Source organism: Emydura macquarii, unplaced genomic scaffold (genome assembly GCF_026122565.2).
Source record: "Emydura macquarii macquarii isolate MOO-44397 ecotype Brisbane River unplaced genomic scaffold, CSIRO-AGI_Emac_v2 contig_1644, whole genome shotgun sequence".
In the NCBI taxonomy this organism is placed as follows: domain Eukaryota; kingdom Metazoa; phylum Chordata; order Testudines; family Chelidae; genus Emydura; species Emydura macquarii.
Window position 1 is genome coordinate 26,727,292 of NW_027131781.1, and position 26,516 is coordinate 26,753,807.

Genomic DNA, 26,516 nt, shown 5'->3' on the forward strand with positions numbered 1-26,516 from the left:
GAGTTCCTGGCTTTCCCCTGCCGTTAGTGCGGCCCTCTGTGCTAGTAAAAGAGCAGCCCCTCCCTCCCCGCTTCTCCTTCTGCCTCATTGCTTCCTGAAATCACAGTCCCTGCATTCAGGACCTCACAGTTTTGCGGCCACGAAAACAGGCTCCTGGCAATTCCAGTCCTTGCAGTTGCAGGCTCAAGCTGGCTATGAAGATAGTCTGTGAAGGAGAAACCCCTTGTTCACACAACTCTCTTGGGGCGTTAGCAAAAGCCACAAAGGGAGTTATTACAAACAGGAAAAGTAAACAGACCTTGGTTCTAAGAGATTGGGAAATTCTCTTCAGTGCCTCTTTGAGACCAAGTGCATCTTTCCACTTGGGGCCCTTCCCCACTCCCATCGAATTCAATGGCAAAGGGCCTGCTGCCAGGAGCAAGTTAGGTCCCTTTGGCGCTATGCTTCATCAGAACCCCCTAAAACAGCTGAAGTCTAGCACTCACTACTCGGTAATGTAGAGGGCTAAAGTTAATAGATTCCAAGGCCGAAAAGGGGCCATTGTGATCATCTAGTCCAATCTCCTGTCTAACACAGCCCAGAGAACTGTCCTGAAATAATTCTTGGTGAACTAGGGCAGATCTTTTTAGAAAAACATCCAATCTTGATTTAAAAATTGCCAGCGTTGTAAATCTACCATAGCCTTTGGTAAATTGTTCCAGTGATTAATTACCCTCACTGGTAAAATGTTACACTTCATTTGACTCATTTCCAGACTAAATTTGTCCAGCTCCAACTTCCAGCCATTGGATTTTGTTTACCTTGTCTGCTAGATTAAAGAGCCCATTAACAAACATTTGTTCCCCAAGGAAGTACTTATAGACTGTGATCAAGTCACCCCTTAACTTTCTCTTTGTTCAGCTAAATAGATTGAGCTCCTTGAGTTATCCCCAGAAAAGCATGTTTTCTAATCCTTTAATCATTCTCATGGCTCTTATCTGAACCCACTCCAATTATTTAACATCCTTTTTGGATTGTGGCCACTAGAACTGGACACAGTATTTCAGCAGCAGTCACACCAGGGCCAAATACAGAGGTAAAATAACCTCTCCACTCCTACTCAAACTTCCTGTTTATGCACCTAAGGATTGCATTAGCCCTTTCGCCAACAGCGTGGTACTGGGAGCTCCTGTTCAGCTGATTGTCTACAATGACCTCCAAATGTTTTTCAGAGTCACTGCTTCCCAGGATAGAGTCCCCATCTTGTAAGTTTGGGTGACATTCTTTGTTCCTAGATATATGACGTTACATTTGGTTGTATTAAAACGCATATTGTTTGCTTGTTTTACCAAGTGATCTAGATCTCCCTGCTCTCTTCATTATTTACCACTCCCTGACAGCAAACTTTATCAGGGATGATTTTCTGTTTTCTTCCAGGTCACTGATAAAAATATTAAATAGCAAAAGGCCAAGAACTGATCCCTGCGGGATCCCACTAGAAACATATTCACTCAATGATGACTCCCTGTTTACAGTGACATTTTGAGACCTGTCGGTTAGCCAGTTTTTAATCCATTTATATGTGCCATGTCAATCTTGTATCATTCTAGTTGTGTAACCAAAATGTTGTGCAGTACAAAGATAAATGCCTTACGGAAGTCTATTATAGCAACACTAATACTTTTATCAACCAAACTCGTAATCGATCAAAAAAGATATCAAGTTAGTTTGACGGGATCTGTTTCCAAAAATCCCATGTTGCTTGGCATTAATCATATTATTGTCCTTTAATTATTTATCAATTGATTCCTGTATTAGCTGTTTCATTATCTTCCCCAGGATCTGTCAGGCTGACAGGCCTATAATTATCCAGAATGTCCCATTTACCCTTTTTAAATATTGCTGGTTTTCTTTAGTTTTCTGTAACTTCCCCACTGTTCCCAGAGTTAAGGAAAATCAACATTAATGGGATAGTTCCAGAGCCAGCTCTTTTAAAACCCTTGGACACAAGTTATCCAGAGCTCCTGATTTTAAAATGTCTAACTTTGGTAGCTACTGTTTAAGATCCTGCTGAGTTACTACTGGCGTGGAAAGTGTTTCAGCATCATCATACATGACTATGTCATCTGTTTTTTCTCCAAATACAGAGTAGAACTATTTATTGAACACTTCTGCCTCTTCTGCATTATTGATACTTTCACCATTTCCATCTAGTAATGGACCAATCTTGTTAGGAATCTTTTTGTTTCTAATACACTTAAAAACTCCCTCATATTGCCCTTAAATCTGCTGGGCATAGATTTCTCCTTTGAGCCAGTGTGTGGCGGTATCACATACATGTTCATGATGCCTTAAGTTCTTGTTTTCCAGAATCTGAGTCTTCATTATCCACTGCCCCAAATTCCCCCACCTCTCTAGCTGATCTGGTTGCTGAAAGAGCCTTGATAACCTGAACCAAGTGAAACCGATGCAGTGAATTCTGTCTGGAGAACCGGAAATAGCTCTGAGAGATGTGAACTGCCTCTTTCATTTCGCTGGTGGCTAACTCATACACCCAATGATATACATTAAATGTCAACATTGTGGACTATTTCACCGCTCATTAAGGCATGGAGAAAGGAATGAGAGAATGATAGTATAAAGATCTGCACAACCTCCTGTGAATGACAGCTCAGACCCCCACTCCTATGGGGAAACAAGGTCAAGAAGCCCAGTGGGCTGGGGTATACCTGCCTCGTTGAGTCCAAGATAGGTGTACTTGTATTCCAGTGAGGAGGAGCTGAGTGCAAGATCAGAGAGCCTGAAGGCATAATCATAATTTGAACCTCCGCACAAACAATGATGAGCAGCATGTCACATGGGCAGTTTATTTTAGGGGCAGAGTGCAGAAAAGCACCTCTCCCCAGTCTGACCCCTACCTACACTGTTCTTGTTACAGACAGGTCTCGTTCATACTAGGAATTTTTTCCTAAAAGTTGCTAGTGGTTGTAGCAAAACTGGGAATGCTCGGGTACCAATGGCATTTTAAGCATCATGTTATGCTGACATGCTCCCAGCTGAGCTGAATAGCAGGGTACTTAAAATACCCATCTACACTGATGTTCTTGATGTTGCTATTAGCAGTGATAAGAAATTTCAAAGAAAAAGGCTAAAAACAGCCAGTGGGTTATATTAGGCGTCTCCAGAATGGACCGAAAAAGCAAAACTAAATAATAAACAGTTTCAACAATCCAGCAGAGAATATTCACAGTTAACTAACTATCTAGCATTACACCGACCCAATAGAGCACAGCAACAGCATAATAACTTGGGCCCCAATCCCGCAGATGTATGAACGCTGTGCCAGACTCCCAGCTGGTGTGAATTGCCATTAGTTCCAGCGAAGTCTGTTCCAGCGGAGATCCAGACCCTTAGAGAAATTTTATGCATGACTAGCCCCAGTGGGTTAGTAAAGTTACTTTTGTGCATCAGACTTTGGGGGATTAGGAGATTGAATGCTTGCTAGCTGTGCACAGGTTGGACCTCGAACACTTAACTGGTCGTTTTCCTTAAACTTAAAAATACATTTTAGAGGCCAAGTCTACACTACAAACCTATATCAGTGCAACTAAATTGCTTGGGGGGGAGGGGGTGAAATCCACATACCTGCGTGACATAGTTGTACTGACCTAACCCCCCGTCCCCACGCAGACAGCACTATGTTGACAGGAGAGCTTCTCCCACCAACCTAGCTACCGCCCCTCAGGGAGGTGGATTAACTACGCCGAAGGGAGAAGCTCTCATGTTGGCATAGGAGCGTCTTCACTAAAGCGCTACAGCAGCGCAGCTGCAAGCCGTGAGCACAGGTGTGGACCTGTCCCGGTTCACCCCACTCCCTGACACTTATCCCTTCTGGGGCATGAGGGAAACCCTGGAGCATGTTTATTGTTGGTGCACCAGGTTGCAGGCCCGTTTCTGGCTCCTCCAGAACCTTCCTCTTAGGGTCTGGCTGCACTTTTCCCCACATCTCCTGATCTACACTCACCCCATCCATGGCCCCATAAAGTCACGAGGATCTCCTTGCCAACCTCCTCCTGGCACTGGCCAAGGTGGCCATCCACTGTACCAGAAGGAAGATGCTGGATGGGGAGGAGCTATGCGACTATGGGGCCTATTTCTGTTCCTCTCACAGGTCACGCATCTGGGCAGAGTTCTTCTGGGCCATGTCCGCTGGCTCCCTGGACACCTCTGAGAAGCTGTGAGCGCTGTCCTAGGCTCTCTGCTTGGTGGCCCCCTGCTTTTGACCTTGTGACCCTCATTCCCATCCCTTTTACCATTCATTGTCCCCTAGAATTATTTGATACCTGGTCTGGTAGCTCCTACCCTTTGGTTGGGTGGAGGGTCTTTAGTGTGGCCAGGCTTGTGCCTGCCCATTCCCCAGAAAAGCTACAGCAACACTGCTGTAGGTATCTGCAAAGACAAGCCCTGCGTTTGAGGGCTGAATTCTGCTACAGATCCTCAGGCAGAATTCTCCTGCCTGCTCACTGGTTTGGGGGGATTGCCTGCTGGCACCTGGCATCTCTACAGGCTGCACTGTCAGGATGAAGATGAGAGAGGGTCATTGCAACTTGGTGGCGTTTTATTTAAATAAAATTAGGTGCCAAATGGGCTATGTGATGCTGTGCTTGGACTTCTAGGCCACACATGCAAATTTCTAGCACTCCTGGTACTTCATGAGTAGCCAGTGCCTCATTCAGCCTTGCCATCTGCCTGCACACGCAGGTTATGGGAGTGAAGAGATAGCACAGCCAGGGGTGAGTGCAGGGGCGTTGTTGCTGAGAGGCATGGAACCAAACTGTAAACCCTGTATATGATGGAAACCACTTCAAACCAAGGGTGCAGGACAGAATGGATTGCAGAAGCCCTGGGTCCCAGCTCCCACGAACCACTAGACTCAATCCCCTCCCAGAGCAGAACCCAGGAGTCCTGGGTCCCATCTAACCACTAGACCCCACTTCCCTCCTGAGTCCTGGGACAGACCTCAGCAGTTCTGGCTCTCACTACCCCTTTCTAGCCACTAGATCCATCCACACCGGAGCCAAGGAAAGAACCCAGGAGTCCTAGCTCCCAGCCCGCCCGCGCGCACCCCGCAGCCAGCCCCCCCCACCGAACGCGCCGCGCTCCCTTTAGCTGCCCTTAGGGAGCGTCTGCAAACTCCCCGGGCTGGGGCCCGGCGCCGTGCGCGGCGGGTGTAGGCGAGCCGGCCGGCCCCGCCCTTTGGCGACGCCCCCTGGGCCCCTGGAAGCGGGAGCCGCCTGCGCGGGCGGCTATAAAACCCTCCGGGGCCCAGCGGCGCCCGTTGCTGTTGGACCGGTGCGAGAGACCGGCCAGCTCCGCCCGTCCACCCGCACCCGCAGCGACCCGCCCAGCCCCATGCCATGGCCTTCCCGCTGGTGAGTCGCTCCTTCGACTCCAGTCCGCGCCCAGCGCCCCTCCCTCCCCCACCCCTCCCCCCCGCCGAGCCCCGCGGGCGGGGCAGCACGTGCTGGCCGGCGCGGAACCGCGTGTTGGCTTTCAGGGGAGGGGGCGGGGCGCGCGCGAGAGGCTCCTCGTGAGTGTGACGACGTGTGGGTATGTCTGGCGGCGGCGGGATGCACTGGGGGGCCGGAGGGAGGTGGCGCAGGGGGGGGCTCCGTGGCGGCGGTAGACGCTGTTAAGCGCCCCCAGCGCCTGGCGCGGCGGGGGGCCGGGCCAGCCAGCCGCGAGGGGCAGGTGTCGGTGCCCGCTGGCGGCGCGGCGCGGCGCTGCGGCCCGGGTGGCGGTGCCAGGGCAGCCGTGGCGCAGCCAGAGCAGCTGGGCTGTGAGTGGCCTGGCCGTCCTCGCTCTGCGGCCTGGCGGAGCCTGACCCTCTCGGCTGCAAAGCCCCGGGCAGGGGGGCCCCGGCTCCAGGGCCAGGCTGGCGCAGCCCGCGTCTGCAGCAGCACGGGCTCGCGGGGCGGGACGCTGTGCCCGGGGCCGGCAGGTGCCGTCGTCACCGGCTCGCTGCTCGCCCGGGCCCTTCGGACACGCCCTGCGAGCCGCTCCTCCAGGCCGGCGGGCGTGAGCTCCGCTGGGCCAGGGCCCCGAGAGCGTGCGCCGCGGCTCACCGCCCGCACCCTGCTCGGGGGGCCCGGTTGGGCTGCCTGGCTCTGGCGGGGAGACAAGGATCCCGCAGGGCGCACCGGCCGCCCTCCCCGCGGGGCCCAACTCCGGGGCGCAGGGGCGTGGGCTGGGCTGGCCGAGCTCGCGCACCGTGCGCCCGCTGTGGAGCCGGGGGGGGCGGGGCGGCGCTAGGCGGGGGCCCGGCGGGGCGCTCCGCGCTCGGCCCCTTTAAGGGCCGGTCCCCGCAGCGGCAGCCGGGCCGCCCCCTCACGTGGTTTCACACGTTCGCGGAGGAGTCCGGAGCAGCAGCAGCCGCGGCGGAGCCGCCTCCCGGCCCGGCCGCCCCTCGCAGCGCCCCGGCGCGGACACGCCCAGCCCGGCGGGCCGGGACAGCGGCAGGAGGGGAGCCCGCCAGCCGCCAGGTGAGGGGCCGGCCGGGGGCGCGGGGCGGGCCATGGGGCGCCTCCCCCCGCCGGAGGATGCTTGGTCACCGCTGTGCCCCGGGGCCGCCCCGGCCGGGGACGGGCTCCCCGCTTGGGGAGGCTCCCGCTGCCCGCGGTGGGTGAGGGGCCCGGCCTGCGGGGCAGGGGGAGCCGGGCGCCCTGCCCGAGCCCGCGAAGGAGCGCGGCTTAGGCTGCCGGTCACACCCCGCCTGGGCGCCGCTCGGCGCTGCGCGGACCGAGGCCCTGGGCTCGCTGGCGGTGCCGTGGCTGCCCGGCTCGCCCTTGGCAGCCCCGCTCGGGTGAGGGGCGGTGTCTGTCCGTGCCGGTGCCAGCGTCGGGCGGGGCGGGGAGCCGCGCGTCAGGGGACGCCCAAAAGCCGGTCTCGTGGTGGGACGGGGAAGGCTGGTGCAGCGCGAGCAAGGGTGCGGTGCTGCACTTGCTCCGGCTCTCGGGAGCAGGGGAGGGAGCCCCGGCCTCCCCCTGCCTCCCTCCCCCCCCCCCCCACCGACTGACAGCGGAGTACTGGGAACCGAAGTTTGCATTAACTAGTGATGGTAAGAAACAGGCACAAACGCTTGGGATCAGCTCTCCTCAGTCGTGCTCCGAGGCTTGCTGTAATGGTCTTCGCTAGCCCTCCCTCATCCCACTTTCAGGTCTGGGCTGAAGCCCTGCACGCTCCCTTCTCCGGTGAGCAAGGGGATGAGCATTTGGAGCTTAGCTAGGAAAAACACCAGGCAGCAAACCTTTAGGGACTTAATAAATTGCAGGGAGAGGCTCTGTACAAAGCTGTTCCTCAATCCTAATGGGGGGGCTGTGAGGAAAACACTAAATCCCTTAGGAAGAAAGGTCCATACACCATAAATTGCTGGATAAAAACACTGGTTAGTTTGTGTTCCATAGTTACTGCTGCCTATTATGGTGCATGTGGCTAGGATGTCACTAGGGAAACCTGCACATAGACCTCTCAGGATTTGCTTTCCTGTAATGATCCCTGGCTAGAAGTTGTGTATCAAGATTGAGTCTCAGAGAAGTACAATGAAATCGGAAGTGTTGAGTGTTCATGAGCTTTGTTACTGCATAGAACGGGGTGGCCACCTTCCCCTTCCCCCCCACTGGGCAGAATCCTCTAGCCCCACCACCCTGTGGGAGGGAGCAAGGCAGAAACTCCCAGCTCCCCACCTCATCTGGTAGATGAAAAATGGGGGGAGGCATGTTTGGGGGTGGGGGGAAGGTCTGCAAGCTGCACATTAACTGTAAAAGCTGCAGTTTGGTCACCCTGGCATAGAGGATGTGGGTCCTTGGTCCTTCACCCGTCATAATGGAAAGTAATTCTCAGTTCTTGGGGATTTAGAGCTTGTGTAAAGCACTGGATCCCCACTCTTGGATTTGAACTACCTGTGCTTTAAATGGAAGACAGTTAGGCAAGCTTTCCCCACACTTAGGGGCTGTGGGGAGCCCTATTTAAAGTGGGAGGAGTAGATTTGCCCCCCTCTTCCCCTTCATCTGCCCCCCAACAGCAGACTGACCTCCTGGGCCCATGAACACTTACAGCCATTCCCTCCATATGAGTGAATGGTATTATAACCGTGTGCACGGGGTCGCGGCATCACTCAGGTTTGTTCTGTCCAAAAGTGGCTGGCCCATGATCCAGGTGCCCCCAACTCCAGGCCTATGCCTCCCCCAGGGGTTGCATGTGGGGGGAGATGGAGGGTGATAGTCTTCCCAGCTGTTGTCTCCCTGAGTCAGTTGGTGCACATGATCCAAATGCAGTTGGATGCTCTGAATTCTGCTTGGCTGCTTAACTGGGAGTGTGGGGCAGGGGAGGGAATAAGGGGCATCCTGAAATGCTCCCTATTTGTAATGTCAATTAGGTGTTGCTCACAGTAAATTGTGCAAATCTGTGATCCCCATGCTGCATATGAGGCATGAAATGGCTAACGGTGTTGACATTTAAATTATCATAGCATCTGGGTTAACACCTCACTGTGATGAATGGGGCTTTTCAGACCTGTCAGAGCTATTGTTCCAGGCTGCCTGCAGAATCATGTTGATGTCTCTACATCTATTATACTTGGCTCACATTTTTAATGCTCTGTTTGCAACCATAACTTGTAAATATGCTTAACAAAAGCTGAAGAATAAGATAGCAGCCTCGCAGATGTGCCAATGCACTGTACTGCCATGTACTGCTCCAACCTGAGCCCTGCCAGTGTTTTTCTGCCCTAGCTTGTAGGAGCTACTCTACTTTGTTGAACCATGCTCTGTAAGAATCACAGTTGGCAGTGATTCCCCCAACACTAGGACCTATTCCACACAACTAACTTGTCAAGCCATTTTTCAGCTACCTGATTGCTGCCTAGCTGAGTGGCTCTGGTGATGCAATATAGTGCTCTAATTATAGCATAGCTTATTGGTATGAGATAAGAAAGTGGGTAATTTAAAGCATTAAATGATATTGGGAATTATGTCCAAAGTAGCTGTAATGCCATAATGTAGTATTTAACAATAGCTGTGGGTGTTATCTTCTCTCCCCCACAGAAGAACACTGTTGAATTAGTGATAGTCCAGGGTCAGCCTATCTAATGGGGTTGTGGCTGAGATGGGGTGGGGTTAGATGCTTGCTACAGCTGCTGGAGAGACCTGCCAGGCTAGGGTCTGGTCTACATTTAAAAGTTGATGTAGCATGGCCCTCAGATGTGACTAGCACTGGAGCGATGCCAACCTCACCCCTGGTGTACACAGCTGGGTTGATGGAAGAATTATTCCGTTGACCTAGCTGCTGCACAAGGTTATTTACAGCCTGGTCAGTTAAGCTGACCTAATGGTTGTGTAGACAGCTCTAGGTCACTGAAGAATTCTTCTGTCAACCTAGCTACTGCCTTTTGGGGAGGTGGGTTACCTATGCTGATCAGATTAACCCTCCTATCTGCGTAGATGGTGTTTATGCTGAAGCACTACACTGCTGCAGCAGTAGCATTTCAAGTGTAAACAAGCCTGCAGTAATGGAAATACTCCTGTAGGATGTCAGGACTATGGTGTAGCACGGTAGCTGTCCTACTGTAGTATAGACAAGGCTGAAAGCAGAGTGGGGGAGAGCACATGTGGGTGCTTCAGAGGCCCCAACTTTGTGGCTCTAGTGGCAGCTCTTAGAACTGCCTTCTCTTTGCTGCCACAGCTGAGGGCTAATAAGTTATGTCAACCTAGCTGTGCTGCTTGGGGGCATGAAACTCCCCCCCCCCCCCACCCCCAATGGTTTTGTTCCTTTCCTGATCTTTGTTCTGCTCCAGCCAGTCCAGTTTCCCTGCATCTGTCTTTTCCGAAGCCACTTAACTCCTTGTGAGCCCTTAATTAGGTGTTTTAGACATGCCAAGGGCCGCTTGGGTCTCAATATAAAAAAAATCCTGTGACATGTTAAATACAATGTATTGTAAGTTTCCACCAAACAAAATATTCAGGTCTGTTATGCCCAGCTAGCTCTGAGGTGGGTTACAGGATGGTCTCCGACTGTCTTCCAGAGCTGCTTGTGGATGAGTAGCTCTAGTCTGTTTCAGTGAATCAGTGATGGCCAGAATGGTTCAACAGCTTGCTAGCAGGAACTGTTTAATGTGGCTTCTTGGCTAGCATAGACAAGATTGAACTAAGCAACAGAGGATACTTCACTCTTTTAAAATACTCTTCTGCGCTACCTATGCTGGCCCTGGGGAATGATATTGAGAATGGTCTTAGACTGAACTATTTAAGATGGGTGTCAAATGATAGAACAAATTCAGCTTACTGTTTGGGGTTGGGCATGAATCTAGACAAGGCTGACACCTCTTCTATCCACAACAGAGCATCTACTGATGTCCATGGGAAGCGTTCTTAAAGATCAAGGGCAGAGTTGGGCCTTCATGTAGTAATTGAACTTTGTTAATATTTAATATTCTAGTGTCTCACTCTGTAATTGGTGGAGCAGTCAACCTTGCCACCCCTCTCTTCAGGCCACTGTTATTTCTACTGTTTCTCTTCCTTCTCCACCCTCCTGTGTGCCCCCTTTCACTCTTCTGTATTTCCTTCCTTGCAGCAATTCCCAATTCTTGGCCTCCCAGGCTTCTTCCCCTCTCCATTCCATCTGTTAAAATGTAGTGCAGTAGTTAATCTTGACAGTGCTGTCATGCTGTCCACACCAATGTGTCACATGAGGCACCCAGATCAGGTGGGCAGGCTCTGGCCCATGAGTGTTGACACTCCTGGTAAAGATAGTTAAAGCAAATGGTCTGCTGGGATATGCTTGGAGCCTGTCTACAGTACAAAATCAGCCACATGATGGGTAAGTGGGGCAGGGATCTAAATTGTGGCACCATAGTTAGTCCCATTTCCCAGTATAATGGGACCAAAGCATGCCTTATACTATGGAAACATGGGTGAAAGTTTTGGACTTGGTACTATTTGGGAACATAATTAAATCATAATTTGGTCCCAGTTAAATCACAAGCCCAATGATTGTTCTCATTTTGTCAGGGCTCCTATGTTCTGAGCAGGCCCCCCGACACTTGACTTTTAGTGACTGAAGCTGTAGGACATTGCATACATAGCATGTGTGCAACAACAAATTCTTGCGCAGGCCTGTGGGCCACTGGTCATCACAAACTAGTATGATGTCCTGAGAGATAGGTCAAGATAGTGGGAGTGTGATGGGAAGGGTCAAAGGGGAAATCTCACCCAGATGGATGAGGACAGGTTGCCCTGTCCTGTACAGAATAGACAATTCTGTAAAGAAAAGGGGTAATGAGGAAATGGGAAACAGGAAGACTGTAGACAAGTCTACACTTAAGCACTGCAGCTATATTGGTGCAACTGTGCCAGTGCAGCATTTTAAGTGAAGTTGCTCCCATGCTGGCATAGTTAGCTATCACCTCTGTGGGAGATGGACTGTCAAAGGGAGATGATGCTCTCCCATTGACCTACTGCAGGCTACCTTGAGGCTTTGGTCAATATTTCACACCTGCAAAGTGATGTAGTTATACTGATGTAGGCCTGGAGTGTAGGCCTGGCCTTTGATGTACAGTGCGTAGGTGGCTACTTAGATGTGTTACTCATTGTACTGTAACTGGAAACGTCTTGACTCCTGGCGAGTGCAGAGAGTGAGAACTGGGTCAGACTGCTGCTTGTTGAATATAACTAGGCTAACGGCCAGTATTAATAGCTTGTTGCAGGGCCGGTCACTTTTTGTGCACTCTGCTCCCTGCATTTGGCAAGCATTAACTTGTTTGAAACCAGAGCAGCTGAAGCCAGCATGGCTCGTCCTTCTGTCTATGCACTAGCATCACGATATTGATGCTGTCAGGAATGTGCTGTGCACATCATTCCACAGTTTGTATAGATGTGGTGTTGGCTTGCAAACACTGATGAGCCTGGGTTGCTAGGAGAGGCATTACCCAGTGTAACTAGTGTCAACACCAAAAGGGCAGAAACTGGTTTTGGAGGTGTGGGGCAGTATGCAAAACTGGAATCCATAAAACTCTCACTAAAACGTTGAGGTTCAGGTCTGCTCTCTCACATTTGAGCAGGTATCTGGTTCTCATTAATCTATTTGTATTCCCGTAACTGGGTCTCAACAGCAGCACTCAGTTTCCAGTGAGAATTACTGGAAACTTCATTGCTACAGTGTCAGATCCTGCAGGAATTGGATTATGATGCACAGTCTCCGGGGACGTAGCGCTCTTGTCTTCACCGTGGTGGTATATGAAGCTCCATTTAAATACCTTAAACTTGGTGGTAGGAATTTAAGGAGGCCAAAGTAAAGCTCTTATTAGAGAGTGCCATTTGTATGTCTCATTCTGAGACTGGGCAGTGTCTGTGCAGAAACACCATAGCAACTGAAGACTGGCCTCAGAGCACTCTGAGCTAGGTAGGGCTAAAATTGTGTTCCAGACTTGTAACTTCCAACATCCGGCCTGTACTCCAGGGGAAGTTAAGTTTTTGACTCTGACAAGGCAGCTGGCAATTGGATTGGAAGCACTTTCTTCCACAACCTCATTAGAGGTTCTGTTTAGCTTGCGTTGGTTCTCTGGAAAACACTGCACTATTAAGAGCTAGATAGCTTTACACCTTCACACTTTGAGAACTGTAAATAACTGCTTCTTTACCTACCAATTGCTGAGCTGAATGAGAAGGCTGGGAAAGTTGTTCTTCCACAGAGGAAGGTCTTGCTACATGAACACTAGTGCCTGGGTCCCCTAGTTATCTAACTGACACTGAAAGAATAGTCCTCGACCAACTAAATGTCTTGCAGAATGCCAGAGAGCAGGGGCAAGGCATCTGAAACCTACCAAGCGTCAATTTGACCATTTTGGCAAGTACTTCTCTGTGCTGCTGACTCAGGGCATGTCTACACTACGAAGGTAAGCTGACATCCAGCCACCGCGGTCATTGTCAGTTGAGTGTGTCCACCGTCACAGTGAGCATGATGTGGAGTATGTCCTAGCTAGCAGCGCTTGCATCGATGCGCAGAGCAGTGCATTGTGGGTAGCTATCCCACAGTGTGACTAGCCACAGCAGGGTTTGGGAAGGGCTTGCAAAGTTTCATGGGACCAAAACATTCTTGCAGGGGGGAATGGGAACATGGCTTCACCATCTTAGGGTGCAGTTTCTTCCCTTCCCTGATACCATGCTTTTTCATGCCGTTTTTCAAGTGTGATTTAGCTGCATGTATTCCATAGCCTGCAAATCATGGACCCTGCCCAGCTGTGCCCTCTTGTTTGTAATGCTCAACACCTGGGGCTTATCCTGCTGTATTTCCAGAGCTGAGACAGAAGCTGCTGCGTGGAATATTGTGATGTCACTCAAGCAGCCCTGCTGCAAGCCATAGGACAAAACAATTTCTGGTTGCTGCTGGCAGTCACATTGCAGCTGAACATGGTGGAGCATCGTTTCTGGTCCTGGGAAATGAGCATTGACTGGTGGGATGGTATTGTTATGCAGGTGTGGAGTGACTAGCAGTGGCTGCAGAACTTTTGTATGTGCAAGGCCACTTTCCAGGAACTATGTACAGAGCTCTCCCCAGCCCTGAAGTGCAGCAACACTAAAACAAGACTTGCTGTGACTAGAGCAGTAAGTGGCAATCACTCTACAGAAGCATGCAACCTCAGACTGCTACTGGTCAGTGGAGCATCAATTTGTAGTTGATAAATCCACCACGTGAGCTCTTGTGATCCAAGTATGCAGGGCCATTAATCAACTTCTGCTAAGAAGGGTAGTGACTCTGGGCGATGTGCAGGACCTAGTGGATGGTTTGCTGTGATGGGGTTCCCTAACTGCAGGGGAGGGGGCGATAGGGATGTGTGCCATCTATCTTGACACCAAACCACTTTGCTAAAAAGTAATAAACCGAAAGGGGTACTTTTCAGTGGTGTTGCAAGTGCTGGTGGATCACGAGCCATTTCACTGACCTCCATGTGGGATGATGAGGAAAGGTGCATGATGCATCTTTAGGAGCACAGCTCTGTGCACAAAGCAGCAAGCAGGGACTTTCTTTACAGATCGCAAAATAACCATTGATGATGAAATGCCAATAGTGATCCTGGGAGACCCAGCCTATCCCTTGCTCCCTTGGCTCTTGAAGCTGTACCCTGGCCACCTGGACAGCAGGAGGGAGCAGTTCAACAATAGGCTGAGCAAATGCAGAACAGTGGTGGAATGTCTTTGGATTTTTAAGGGTTGTTGGCACAGTTTGGTTGCTAGGTTAGGCCTCAGTGGAAGCAATATCCCCATTGTTACCACTGCGTCTTGTGCACCATGATATATGTGAGGCAAAGGGAGAGAAATTTCTGCAGGGGTGGGGCATGGAGGTGGCTAGGCTGGCAGCTAATTTTGAGCATCCAGGTATCAGGGCAATAAGAAAAGCCCAGCAATGAGCTCTGGGTCTCTGCAGGCTTTGAAAACCCATTTCAGTAATTAGCCACAGTAATTGTGCTACTTACCTTCCCCTCCGTTGCATCGGTTTTCCTGTACCTGCCCTTTGCGGGGGGCCCCCCCAACTCCTATGATTGGAATAAGGTTTCATTTGCCAATTGACTTTTATTGCCCAAATAAAGAATCTGAAAACAGGAAAATTTAACCTTGGGCAGATGGTGTGATAAAATTGGGATGGAAGAAACGCATGTAGTTTGTCTGTGAAAGCACAGAAGTCTTGCTCATCAAAGGTCTCTGAATGGCCTCCTTTTATTCTTACTACCCTCCTCTAGTGTTGAGAGGAAGGGATACTGCACCCTCTCTGAATGTTTGGGGGAGGAGGATGGGGAACAGGGTGTTCTGCAGCGGCTGCAGAGGGACTCTAGCTTCAAGCTGTTTTTCTTGAGGCTCAGCCAGACTCCTCAAAATGTCTGATTGGTCCTTCATAAGCCATAGCATCTCATCCTGCATGGCACGTTCATGCTCTCCATGTCCAGTTTTTCAGACAGTGAAATCCTCCAGGCTCTCAGCTCTGTCAGCTGTCCCAGAGGCAGTCATTATCTCAGTGAACATGTCACTATGTTCTCTTTTTCCACCTTCTAATCTGCGAAAGCCTCTCTGCCAGTGTGCAGGATGCACTGTAGGCCAAGCTGTCTCCTGTAAGGCAGGCAAAGCACAAGGCAGCCATTGTCAGTGCAAACCTTGGGTCTAATGCAAGGTTGCAATTTCTAAAACACTCCCATTAATACATTCCAGTGAAGCCAGAACAGTCAGAATCTCTAGCTATGCAGTGAACTGGGGTGTTCCAACCATGGTCTGCATGGGCTACTTGTGGGAAACCTACGTCAGGAGCACAGATGGGCACCATGGATGTTGCTTTGAGAGCAGGGGCCAGTGTTAAGCCTCCCAAATTGCAGTCATTTCGTCTGAGGTTTCGGGGGGAGTGGGGGTTTGGAGTTTGTGGCTGAGACAAACATGAACAAGCCACCAGCATGTTAAGGAAACCATGGTGCATGAGCCTGGAAATCACCATGGGTGGGGGAATCTCATGCTCTATTGCAGTGGTTCTCAAACTTTTTTATTGGGATCTTTCACACAGCAAGCTTCTGTGTCCCCCCCGGGCACCCTCTTCACCCCTGGTCCTTGGGGTGCCCCTCCCCTTCACCCACAGGGGGAAACTGACCTGCATTTAGTGAGCACCTGGTATTGCTGCTGGCTCCCCACTGGAATGCTGCTCCTCCATACACCCCTAGGAGCTGGAGGGGGGTAGATGAGGAGCAACATTAGAGCTCCCTGAATCCATGACTGACCATGGCTGGAACACACCCCGGTTCACTGCATAGCTAAGGATTCTGACTGTGTTCTGGCTTCACTGGAGTGTAATAATGGGAGTGTTTTAGAAATTGCAACCTTGCACTAGACCCAGGGTTTGCACTGACAGTGGCTGCCTTGTGTTTTGCCTGCCTTACAGGAGACAGCTTGGCCTACAGCACATCCTGCACACTGGCAGAGAGGCTTTCGCAGATTAGAAGGTGGAAACAGAACGCACAGTGACATGTTCACTGAGATAATGACTGCCTCTGGGACAGCTGACAGAGCTGAGAGCCTGGAGGATTTCACTGTCTGAAAAACTGGACATGGAGAGCATGTGTGCCACGCAGGATGAGATGCTATGGATTTTGAAGGGCCCCAGGCGGCTCAGTTTGGGAACCAATGCTCTAGAGTGCTTATAATGAAAACTTCCATCTGCCCAGATGATCCTTTGATATTAGTCTCCTGAGGGTAATGGAGGTGGCAAGAAAAGCAGATGTTGTAAATGTCTAGGTGCAGACCTGGTCCTTATGCTGCTAAGTAGTATGCTGCAATGATGCCAGCAGAGAGTTAATACTGGAGTGACATGGGAAAGTGGTGGAAGAAATAAGGCAGCCTTCCCAAGAAACCTACAATAGATTGCAAAGTACCTGTGTGAAAGTTGCCTGAAAATCTTCATGGATGATTCCCGGGCCATCCCTGTGCATGTAAAGTTTTTTCCCAGAACCCTCTGCATAGCTGGATCAGCCACTGCACGTCACTTTCCTTCATATTGCGCATAAAATAAGTGCATGTAACCCATATAGTTTGATTGGAATTGCATACTCCCCAGAGGTGCCTTCCCTGGCATCACATTGGGCCACCATGCTGTCATGTGAGCAACTGGACTGCTCTGGGTTTAAAAATAGCTCCTGGCTCTCAGAGGATAGATCCCCTGTTTGCCCATCACCCATTGTCCTAGTCCTCCTCTTCCTTGTCTGGAATTTCCTCCCCATTACCTGAGGAGGCCTGAGACTCAGACTGGGGCCATCCACGCTGTGTTTGGAGGTAGTGGTGGCATTGTTGCTGCAAATCGCATGAAGCTCATTGTAGAAGCAGCATGTATGTGGTGCAGAACCACTATTGTCTTTTATACGCCTGCTGAAGTTCCTTGATTTTCACATGGCACTGCTGTGTCCCCTGATGTAGCCCTTCTCCCCCATACCCCATGCAATCTTTTCATAATGTCTACGTTTCTTTGGCTGGATCTGAGCTGTGCCTGCACAGGCTCTTCTCCCCATAGACTGATAAGATCCATCACCTCCTGTGTATTCAGGCTGGAGTGGGTTTGCAGTGTTGATTTATCATGATCAGCTGGGCTGGATTCCTCTCCATGCTGATCAAACAGGAAATGGGAATTCAAAATTTCCCAGGACTTTGTTGGGGAGGGGCTGTTTCCTGTGTACCTGGCTGCTGTGCAGCGGAGCTGAAAACAATCTCCAGAGCAGTCAGCAGAGCATTGTGGGACACCTCCTGGAGGCCAATTCGGTTGACTTCATAATGCTGTCTACACTGCTTCTGTCGACCAATCAACATCAGTTTAAGCAGTACACTGCTCACGGAGGTGGAGTAATTAAGTCGACGTTACAGACGGACTAGGTTGGCAGAAGGGATCTAGTAGTGTAGACTCATACAGCGTTCGTCGACCGAAGTTCATAATATGGATTCTGCCTCAGTTTATGCTGAAGTTGAATACTCCAGTGTGGTTCCAGTTAGAGCTGTGCAGAGTATAGGAGTTCAATTTTGCAAAAGACTGAGATTTTGACATTTTACTCTAATTAGGAACAAACCCCCCAAATTTTTAAATTCTTGACAATTTTACAAACAAACCTTTGGGTTGATCAAAATGTTTTGTTTCAATGTTATGCAGTGTTGGTTTGGATTGACAATCTTTTGACTTGTGTTAAATTTTGTATTGCACTGATAAAAAGTGGTTTCTAAACAAAAAACATTTTGTTTTAAAAATAGCAAATGGAAAGTTTGAAAAAACATCCATTTTTTTCAAAGCAAAGCTTCCTCAATCAACACAATTGCATGAAGCATTTCAACTTGAGTTGTGTTCTGATAGAAAATGGTTCTGAAATGGTTCTGACCAGCTGTTTTTAGCCAAAGCACTTTAAGGCCCTATCTACACTAGATTTCCCTCACCAGTTCAGCTCCACTGGCATTAGGAGCATTGAGATACCACTGGTCCATTTACCACCAGGTATCTTATATGGGGTTAGGAGACAGAGCTTAGGGCTTGTCTATGCTACCTATTTTGCCACCTTAAGTAGGTCTGTTAAAGCAGCAAAACCCCCTAGTGTGCATGCAGTTACACTAGTATAAAAGTGTGTATGATATAGCTTACCCCAGTTTAGGAAGGGAAATGAGCTATACTAGTGTGTAAGGCACCTTTATACTAGTATAACTGCATCCACACTAGGGCTGGCTTCATGGGGGGGGGGGGAAACCCACACCCTCACTGACCTAGTTATACTGGCATAGCTCTTCTTGTGTAGGCCAGGCCTTGGATTCTGAAATGGGGCTTAAAATGCCATTGTCTGTACTGGGGTTCTCGACATCACCCCAGGTTAGCTCCAGTGGGAAACAGCTACAAAATGTCCCGTGTGTAGAAAAGGCTGAACCGTTTGCTTGGTAAGCAGGAACAAACCCCACTATTCAAAACCAGGTAGAGACCTGATCTAGAGCCTGGTTTGGCCTAGACTACCTTGGGCGACTGCACCATTTTTATCGTTTCCTGGCACTGTTCAAATCCCATTATAAAACTTCATGATGCAGTCTAACAAATGACATCAAAACTTTCCCAGCACACTTAAATGGAGACTACAGGGCTGAGTGTGCTTCAGTTAAGGGACGTGCAGCAAGAGGAGCACTATTGGAAACTACCCCAAGCACATCTGCATACTTCAGCCCTGTGTGAGACCCCCACCTCCGCACACAAGGAGTTCAGTTTCACTGGGCCTCTCAAAATGTGGTCTGGGCTGAAAAAGCCAACAAAAGCCAATGGTGGCTCTTGTGAATTCCTGCTGGAGTGTCTGCATCACTTCTGAAGCCTCACAGCAGGAGGATGGTAACTCCCTAACTCAGCTGGGCCTTCCCTCTGGCTCATTGGTTCAAGCCCTCAAACTAATCTTCTGGGCCATCACTTCCACTTGCTATCTCAAAGTCCCATCTTTGGGTTCAGTGAAAACCCCTCACTATCACTCAGACTGAGCCAGTGGTACAAGCGTCCGATATCTACCAGAAGCCTTTCTTCCTGCTGTCATTGTAACACATCCAGTTTCCTTTTTCAGTAGTAATTGTGTGCCCTTCGGGGGTGCCATGTCTAAATAGGTATGTTCGTGGAATCGTGGCTGAGTGAGACTGCGAATGCGATAAACTAAACATGTCCTTGCACTGGCTTGTTTAAGCCCCACCTGCTCTACCTTTTATGTAGACATTTGGCTCTGCTCAATCGTGGTGATAACCCAGCACAGAAAGACCCCTCTCTGCAAAGACTGATTCAGCAATTCTCCATGTTGTCACTTCATCCTGCATCGGCACAGATGCTGCCTGTTGGAGCTGATTCTCCAGGCCTTCTGCGGTCTTGCACCAAAGCTTTCGGCAGCATCCATTGCAATGATTTGATTCTTACCCCTTGTTGCTGGTCTTTGCTAACAATAAACCACCTGTGGTGACCCATACTCTATTATGTTGCCAGGATCTAGAAGGGTATATCTAATCCACATGTGACTTTACATCACATTTCAGTCAATTATGTAACATTTCTGGAGTGCCCATCACCATCGTATCAATAGTGGAAAAGTCCTTCTGTCTGTGGAATCAAGGTCATGTTTCAAATGTCCTTTTAGGTGGGGGAAGTATCCCCATTGCATCTCTTGATTTTAAACAGTCTGCCTTTACAGTAAGGATTGTAGAGCTGTATGCAGTACCCTGCAGAACAGCTAGCTGTGGGCTGCAGGGTAAGGATTACTGGCATTACTTTCCTGGAACCAGAGTTTTGATGTCAAGATCTCACTTGAGGTGGCAGTGTGATTTATGGAATGTAGGCTGCGGCTGAGAGACTGTTCAGATTCATAATATGCCTATTACTTCAAAGAAGCTTGAACAAATAGAACCTCTTGCGACTCTGCATATGTCACTGTCACAAAGGCCTGGTCTACACTAGAATTTTAATTGGTATAGTTGCATGTCCCAGGGTTATGAAAAATCCCCACCCCTGAAACAGCTGTGCTGACAACCCCTTGTGTAGACAGTGCTAGGTTGATGGAAGAATTCTTCTGTTGGCCCAGCTACTGCCTCTTGGGGAGGTGGATTACCTAATGCCGACAGGAGAATCCCTCCCTCTTGGTGAAGGTAGTGTCCTATGCTGAAGCACTACAGTGGTGTAGGTGTCTACACTTAAAATGCTGCAGCAGCACAAGCCCAAAGGAAAGTTACCTTAAGTCAGAGCATTGTAAATCGATTCTTGCTGGACTTGCATCTTAAAGGTGACCGCTCAATGGTAAGTACCCTTTTTTGATGCTTTTTGTATGAAGGCCTGGAAGTTGAGTTGGTTCTGCTTTTTGCCATTCTGAATCACTGCTCAAATCATTATGGAAGCTGCTTTCCTGTGGGTTTGTCTATACTTAACACTTGCAGCAGTGCTGCTTTAGTTCCTCAGGGAAGATGCTACCTATGCTGATGGCACAGGTTCCCCATCTGTAGGTAATCCACCTCTGAGAGGCTGTAGCTAGGCTGGCAGGAGAATTCCCCTGTTGACCTAGTGCTGTCTACACCAGGGATTAGGTCAGTTTAACTGCATCACTCGGGTGTGGATTTTGCAGACGCCTGAGGAATGTTAACTAGCTTAATTTCCTAGTGTAGACCAGGCCTGACATGAAAGTTTTTAGTGAACCCTGCGGAATGGGCCTTCGGCATGCTTCCTTCCATGGTAGCTTCTGAACTTCCCCCCATTAATTAAGCCGAACTAGCACTACCATGGTTTCCCTGCTTTCCTCTTGTACCTTGCTCAGATCACTCACTGGTGCACTGTCCCTAGAGATAAAAGTAGAGGAGTAGGTTTCTATGCTATTCCCAAAGATTGAGTCAAATTCAGGGTCTTTGTTCATTTTTTTTTATCTTCAAGGTGCTCAGTGGTCTGGGCCCAGCACACTTGAAAGACCTGGGTGAGAAACCATGGTCCAGCCCCTTTCCTTGGGCTCAATGAAGCTGTCTGCTGCACTGGGGTTAAATAAGTGTTAACAATTAAAAGCATGACTAAAATCCTTTCCATCATTTTCCCAACTTCCAACTGGTTACCTAGCAGGAGTTGACAAGTCCACTAGTTCTCCAGTTATCATAGTTGTCCAGGATACAGAATGCCTCTTTTTCTAAGGTTAAAAACCAGAAGAAACCGAATGAAGGCTTGAAAGATTTTCAGAATTAACTGCCCTTGAAACAAAGCAAAACTCATCTGTCTAAAAGTTGTACTGATTTAACTTAATTAAATGTGTTTAAAGAGGTGCAAAAACTGTTTGGAGACTTGTTTTGGTTTAATTGTAAGTCTAATAAATCTGCTTATGCTAATCAAGTGTCTACACAGAGATTTGCATTGGTTTAGCTAAGTAGTTTTAATATAGCATGTGAAGTAAAACAGCAACTTTCTCATGTAGACAATACCTACGTCTCTGAACACTGGTGCTGGAGCCAGAGGATTGACAAGTAAGGGCCATGGCCTACATACTTGGGTTGGGATAAAGTCAGACTTGGTAGTTTCCACCTTGCATGTGTGAAGCAACGTGGAAACTACCTTCCAAGCCAGCAATAGCTGCTATTACAGGAGAGAACTTTAACCGGGCTTATTAAAATAAAACCAGTTCAGCACATCTCTCAGCCTCTGCTTGATCTAATGCTGATGAGATATGCTTCTGGCATATAAGCCTTTCTATGCAAACACTGCGGTTGGACTGCAACCACTCACTCAGTGTAAATAAGGGAGACTTCAGGAATCTTGAGCACAGCCATTCATATATATGAAGGGAGATCTAACTTTTGTATAATTCTAAGTAAATATTTATTGACCAAGCACATGTTCCATCTTAAAAACAGAATTGCATGCTTCCCTATTTTCCTTCTGTTTCATGGGAGCAGATTTTATGGCTGGTAGCTGCAAAACCCTGGCCTGTGCCAGCTTTGCTGCGGTAGATGTTTGTTCTGTTCTTGTGCTATGAATCCGGCTTTGTTGTAGCCAACTTGTTAAAGGCTGTGGAATCCAGGGCTGCATTAGTGAAAACGACTTCTTTGCCATTCCAGGGGTTGAGACTGCAGGAATTGTATCTTTCTGCCCTCATTTAAAGCTTCCCTGCGAGACTCCATCAGTGCATGGAGCTTACCTGGACATATCAACAGGAGTGTAGCGCTTTGCTGCGTTGGCACCTGCCCCAGCCATCCAGAGTGGCACAGCACAGATAAAGCATGGCATCTTGCTCCTGGGTCAGCAGGGTTTGGGACTGTAGTACTAACCGTCCCGGCTGGTGCCAGGGAGTGTGTAGCTCTCTAGTGCCCCCTTCTATCTTCAAGAGGGTCACCGTGAGGCAGGGCTTCTGGGAGGATAGGAAAAGGCCAGACTTGAGAAAAGCATAACTCTAAAATCAGCCTATTGTGTGGCTTCCTTTGGCTGCTGACTGAAGTGATGGTCAGAGGACTCGCAACAAGGCTGTCAAGTTCTGCAGTGGCTCAGTGTGCATACCAACCTCAGGGCAGAGTTAAGAACCAGGGCACAAATTGGCTGTGAGTTCTGTGCAAATTTCACCAGCCAATTATCAAGTGTAAACTCCTTAGGCATTATACCGTCTTAACATGGAGTTGGTCCTTTTGGGTACCCAATCTTTGGTAGATGGTCTCTTATTCCATCAATCACTGCAATATTCAGGTTACTCCCAGTCCCAAAGGACCAGTCACTTACCCCAAGTCAGTTTCACCTTAGATCTCACACCATAGACTACAGTTGTAGCCAATCTTATAACAAACCGTCGACAGACTTATTAAATAAGAAAAGAAAAATGAGTTGTTTACAAGGTTGAAGCAAGTAAATGTGCACAAATGAGTTATAAGTTTTGAAAGGTAATAGCTTTTGTAAGAAGCAAGCTCTATATGTCCTTTAGGGCTAATCTGGGCCAATCACTGGGGTTCTGTTGCCTTATGCCTAGAAAACGTTGCCCCCAGAGTCCAGGCAACATGATATAGTTCCTCCATGTTAAGGGTTCCTTTCTCCCCTTTTGCTTTGAGCTGTAAACTCAACCAATGGGAGGAATTCACTGCAAGACTCACGGTGTGCATGTTCTCTTTAAGGTTCCACTCTTGTCTGTTGATGGGCCTTTCTTGTTGGACAGGACACTACCTTCTGTAGGAGACCAGCATTTCATGCAGTTAATGCTTCTCCTGTCTGGTGACTTGTAGAGGCTTACAGTGCCAATGCTTGAAAATTACCTTACAATACAGTGTTATACATGAGATTATGGAATACTTGTGAGTTGTTGCATATATTAAAGTCTAAACACGTCCTATGATTCTAGCACACATGAGCTGGACTAGTTTCAGCTAGGTATCTGTGTTCAGTTGAGACTTGGGGACCATGGCATGAGCTGGCACCTGGTCTGCCAGCATCAAGTGTCTTTCTCCCTCTCCAAGTGAAACCAATAGAGCAGTGTTGCTCAACAACCAGTTTGTGGACTGGCATCAGTCTCTCAGATCTCCCTTTCACAGTTAGCAGGGAGCATCTTGCTGCCTTCCTATCAAAAAGGTTGAGAAACTTTGCTCTAGATTTTATGGCTACCTCTCAAAAGCAAGTATCCCCACCTCTTTTTGCAAGAGGGTGCAACTTTCTCACTAACCACACTGCTCTGATCAGAGTTGGGCCACAGTATCTGGAATTGCTGTGTCCAGAGCTCCATACCTATAGTGAAAAATCAAGTGAGGTCCTTATTCCCCAGCAGCTGGAAGAGGCTTAGGCAGAATCTAACACAGTGCATTATGTGAAACAATGGTAACCATGATCAAGAGAAATTTGCTGTTAATGTGGGCAAGAATAGTTGTGGTTCATCTTAGTGGGAAATAGCTAGCCACTACAGACAAGCCATGTGAGCTTTGCTGCATCCCAAAATGTCTTTCATGTTCCTGTGAAGTGAGAGTGTCCAGCTGCTGTAAGTGCTTGGTGTACAATCTCTTCACAAGAAACACATGAGTTTATATAGGTACCATCTAGACTGGTGGGTCTGACTATGACTTGCTTGTGTGTGCAGGTAATGATCAAAGCAATGATGAAAATGCTACTTAAAATCTACTTATGGGCAAGCCCCACCTCCAGGCTATGCAATGTATACAAACTGAGGAAAGGTCTGATCGGAAATCGTGCATTGGCACAAATTGGAGATGCCAAATCCATGGCCTTGTCACACCAGAACTAGGTGGCCTCTTGCTCATCTGATACTGAAAGGTTTCTCTCAGTAACTGTTGTGATCTGATCATAGCTCTGGAAGACAGGAATGGAGTTCCTATCCCAGTTACGCTGCTGACTTGTGCAGGCCAGGCAGACAGCACTTGAGTAGGTTCTCTCCCTTTTACAGAAGGGGGTAGTGACATGAGGGGTGCTCTGATTTCACTGGTCATTCTTTGTACTGACAAAGCTTGCTCACCCATTCTCTTGACCCCCTTCCTTTGATACAAAGGAACTGTGCTGAGATGTGGCTTTAAGTGTAAAGGCCTAAAGGTGTAAAAGTAACCCAAGTATTGAACATAAAACCAGATTATTGCTGTAAATCACATCTTGTTCAAAGTAAACCAGCTAACACCTGATCTGTTTGACAAGACACTAAAGCTTCTTTTGTTTTCTGCCTAGAAGGACGATATTGGGAGGACCACCAAAGACTGTTGGGATAGCCCCGATACACCTGCTCTCTCTACTTGCAGCAATGCAGATATCTTCCGCAGAATAAATGCTATGTTGGATAACTCTCTGGATTTCAGTGGAGTCTGCACAACACCCATCACAAAAGGAAGACGTGACCTTTTGCCAGGTGACTTAGTTGGCTAGTGCTTGTAAGAGCACAGGGAGCGATGTCAGATTGTTGCAATACAGGCATTCCATAGCTGTATGTAATACTTAAACATGTCTTCATTGGTATTTCTGAATGTTCCTCTTAAGAGAGTGCTAACAGAGAGGGAGCATAACTAAAGATGACATATGAAGGAAACAACTGCAGATCTGGGTTTGTGCAGCCCTCTGTTTACGAGCCGGAGTCTTTCAGCAGCTTCTTTCTGCTTGTTTCTACCTTTAGAAATATCAAAAAGGGTCAAGTATTCTCTTCTGGAGGAATGGTCAGGATCTTAATTCTGGCTTACACACAAACTTGCACTGAAACAATTTAACTCTGTCACCTCTTGCCATGGTGCTAATCTGCTTGGTGCAAGACTTATTTTGGATTCAGTGTCCTGCTTTGTTGTAGTTTAAACACTCTTGGGCTCGTCTTCACTTACGGTGCTGCAACACTTCAGTGAAGACATCACTGCCCTGATGGGAGAGAGTCTCCATTGGTGCAGTTAATCCACCTCCCTGAGAGGCGGTACTAGGTAGCGATGTCGACAGGAGAAGCTCTCCAGTCAGCATAGTGCTGTCTATGCAGGAGGGGTAGGTCAGTATAAACTGTCCCTCAGGAGTGTGGGTTTTTACACCTCTGAGCAATGTAGTTACACTGGTATTGTCAGTAGTATGGACCTGGTCTTAGGCCTGATCTCTACTAAAATTTTTCCAATATAGCTATACTACGAAAGACTTCCTAGCAAAGACTCGGCTTATACTTGCATAAAACTAATTCTGCCCTTATGGCTTATACTAGTTCTAGTCAAATGAGCATATCTGGCAAAAGCACTCTTTTGCTAGTATAGCCACATCTATACTAGGGATTTTCAGTGTTAAAACCTGTATTAAAAATAAAACTCACCACAACTAATACTACTGTACTGGCAAGTGTCTCGTGTTGACCTGGCATTTATCAGAAAAATGTCCACACAGACTGGCACCAAAACAGTGATGTGAAATAAAAACAGCTGAATGGGGCTGAGAGCTCTCCCTTGTTTGAAGCGACAGAGGAGGGGTTGATACATTTTCCAGCTGTTTATAGGGCACTTGAGATAAATAGGCATAGACTTAGTTTGTACTGTCCTAGTGTGAAGCATATTCAAATAACCCTTAATCCGGTTGCATTTATTTGCTCCCTGTCATAATTCTACTAGATTTCCAGTTTGCCAGTGTCTTCCAGTAGACAAGACCTTTGTCTACTTAAAAAAGCTGATCAAGTCCTCTGAAAACACTGAAGCCTAAACACTAAAGCCTTCTTTAAAGAACGCTTCAGTGCAACATCCAATCTCTCCTCTTGGGTTGTAGTATTGGAGATCTGCAATGTCTAAATAGGGTAGCTGTACTCTTCAGGTTAGTAATTTGCTGTCTGGTGTGCAGCACAACCACAAATGTTCTGGATGAACAAAATACGCTTGCAGGTTGCCTTGTCTGTCAGTAGTAACTTAAAATCCTGAGTGCATCTGTGAACTGGCACACTGGACCCAGTAGAGAATGAGAACTGGCACCCTTTCTCCATTTCCTTGTGGGTCAAGCACCAACAAGGAGTGGATGTCTGTTCAGCCAGCTTCTGG

At 48.4% G+C, this 26,516-nt stretch overlaps 1 protein-coding gene across 6 annotated transcripts in view; it reads left to right on the forward strand.

The window, feature by feature from the left end:
- Positions 1 to 5,300: 5,300 nt before the first annotated feature.
- Positions 5,301 to 26,516, forward strand: part of CPEB1 (cytoplasmic polyadenylation element binding protein 1) — a 76,096-nt gene continuing 54,880 nt past the window's right edge. Inside the window, exons 1-3 of one of the 6 annotated variants that reach the window (XM_067556014.1) lie at positions 5,331 to 5,411; positions 12,817 to 12,925; positions 24,706 to 24,883. In XM_067556014.1, the coding sequence (XP_067412115.1) occupies positions 24,808 to 24,883 (76 nt within the window). In that variant the 5' untranslated portion in view covers positions 5,331 to 5,411; positions 12,817 to 12,925; positions 24,706 to 24,807. Of the gene's footprint in view, positions 5,412 to 6,039; positions 6,522 to 12,816; positions 12,926 to 24,705; positions 24,884 to 26,516 lie in introns of those variants that run through there. The other 5 variants (XM_067556012.1, XM_067556013.1, XM_067556011.1 and 2 more) reach the window with 5 other exon arrangements.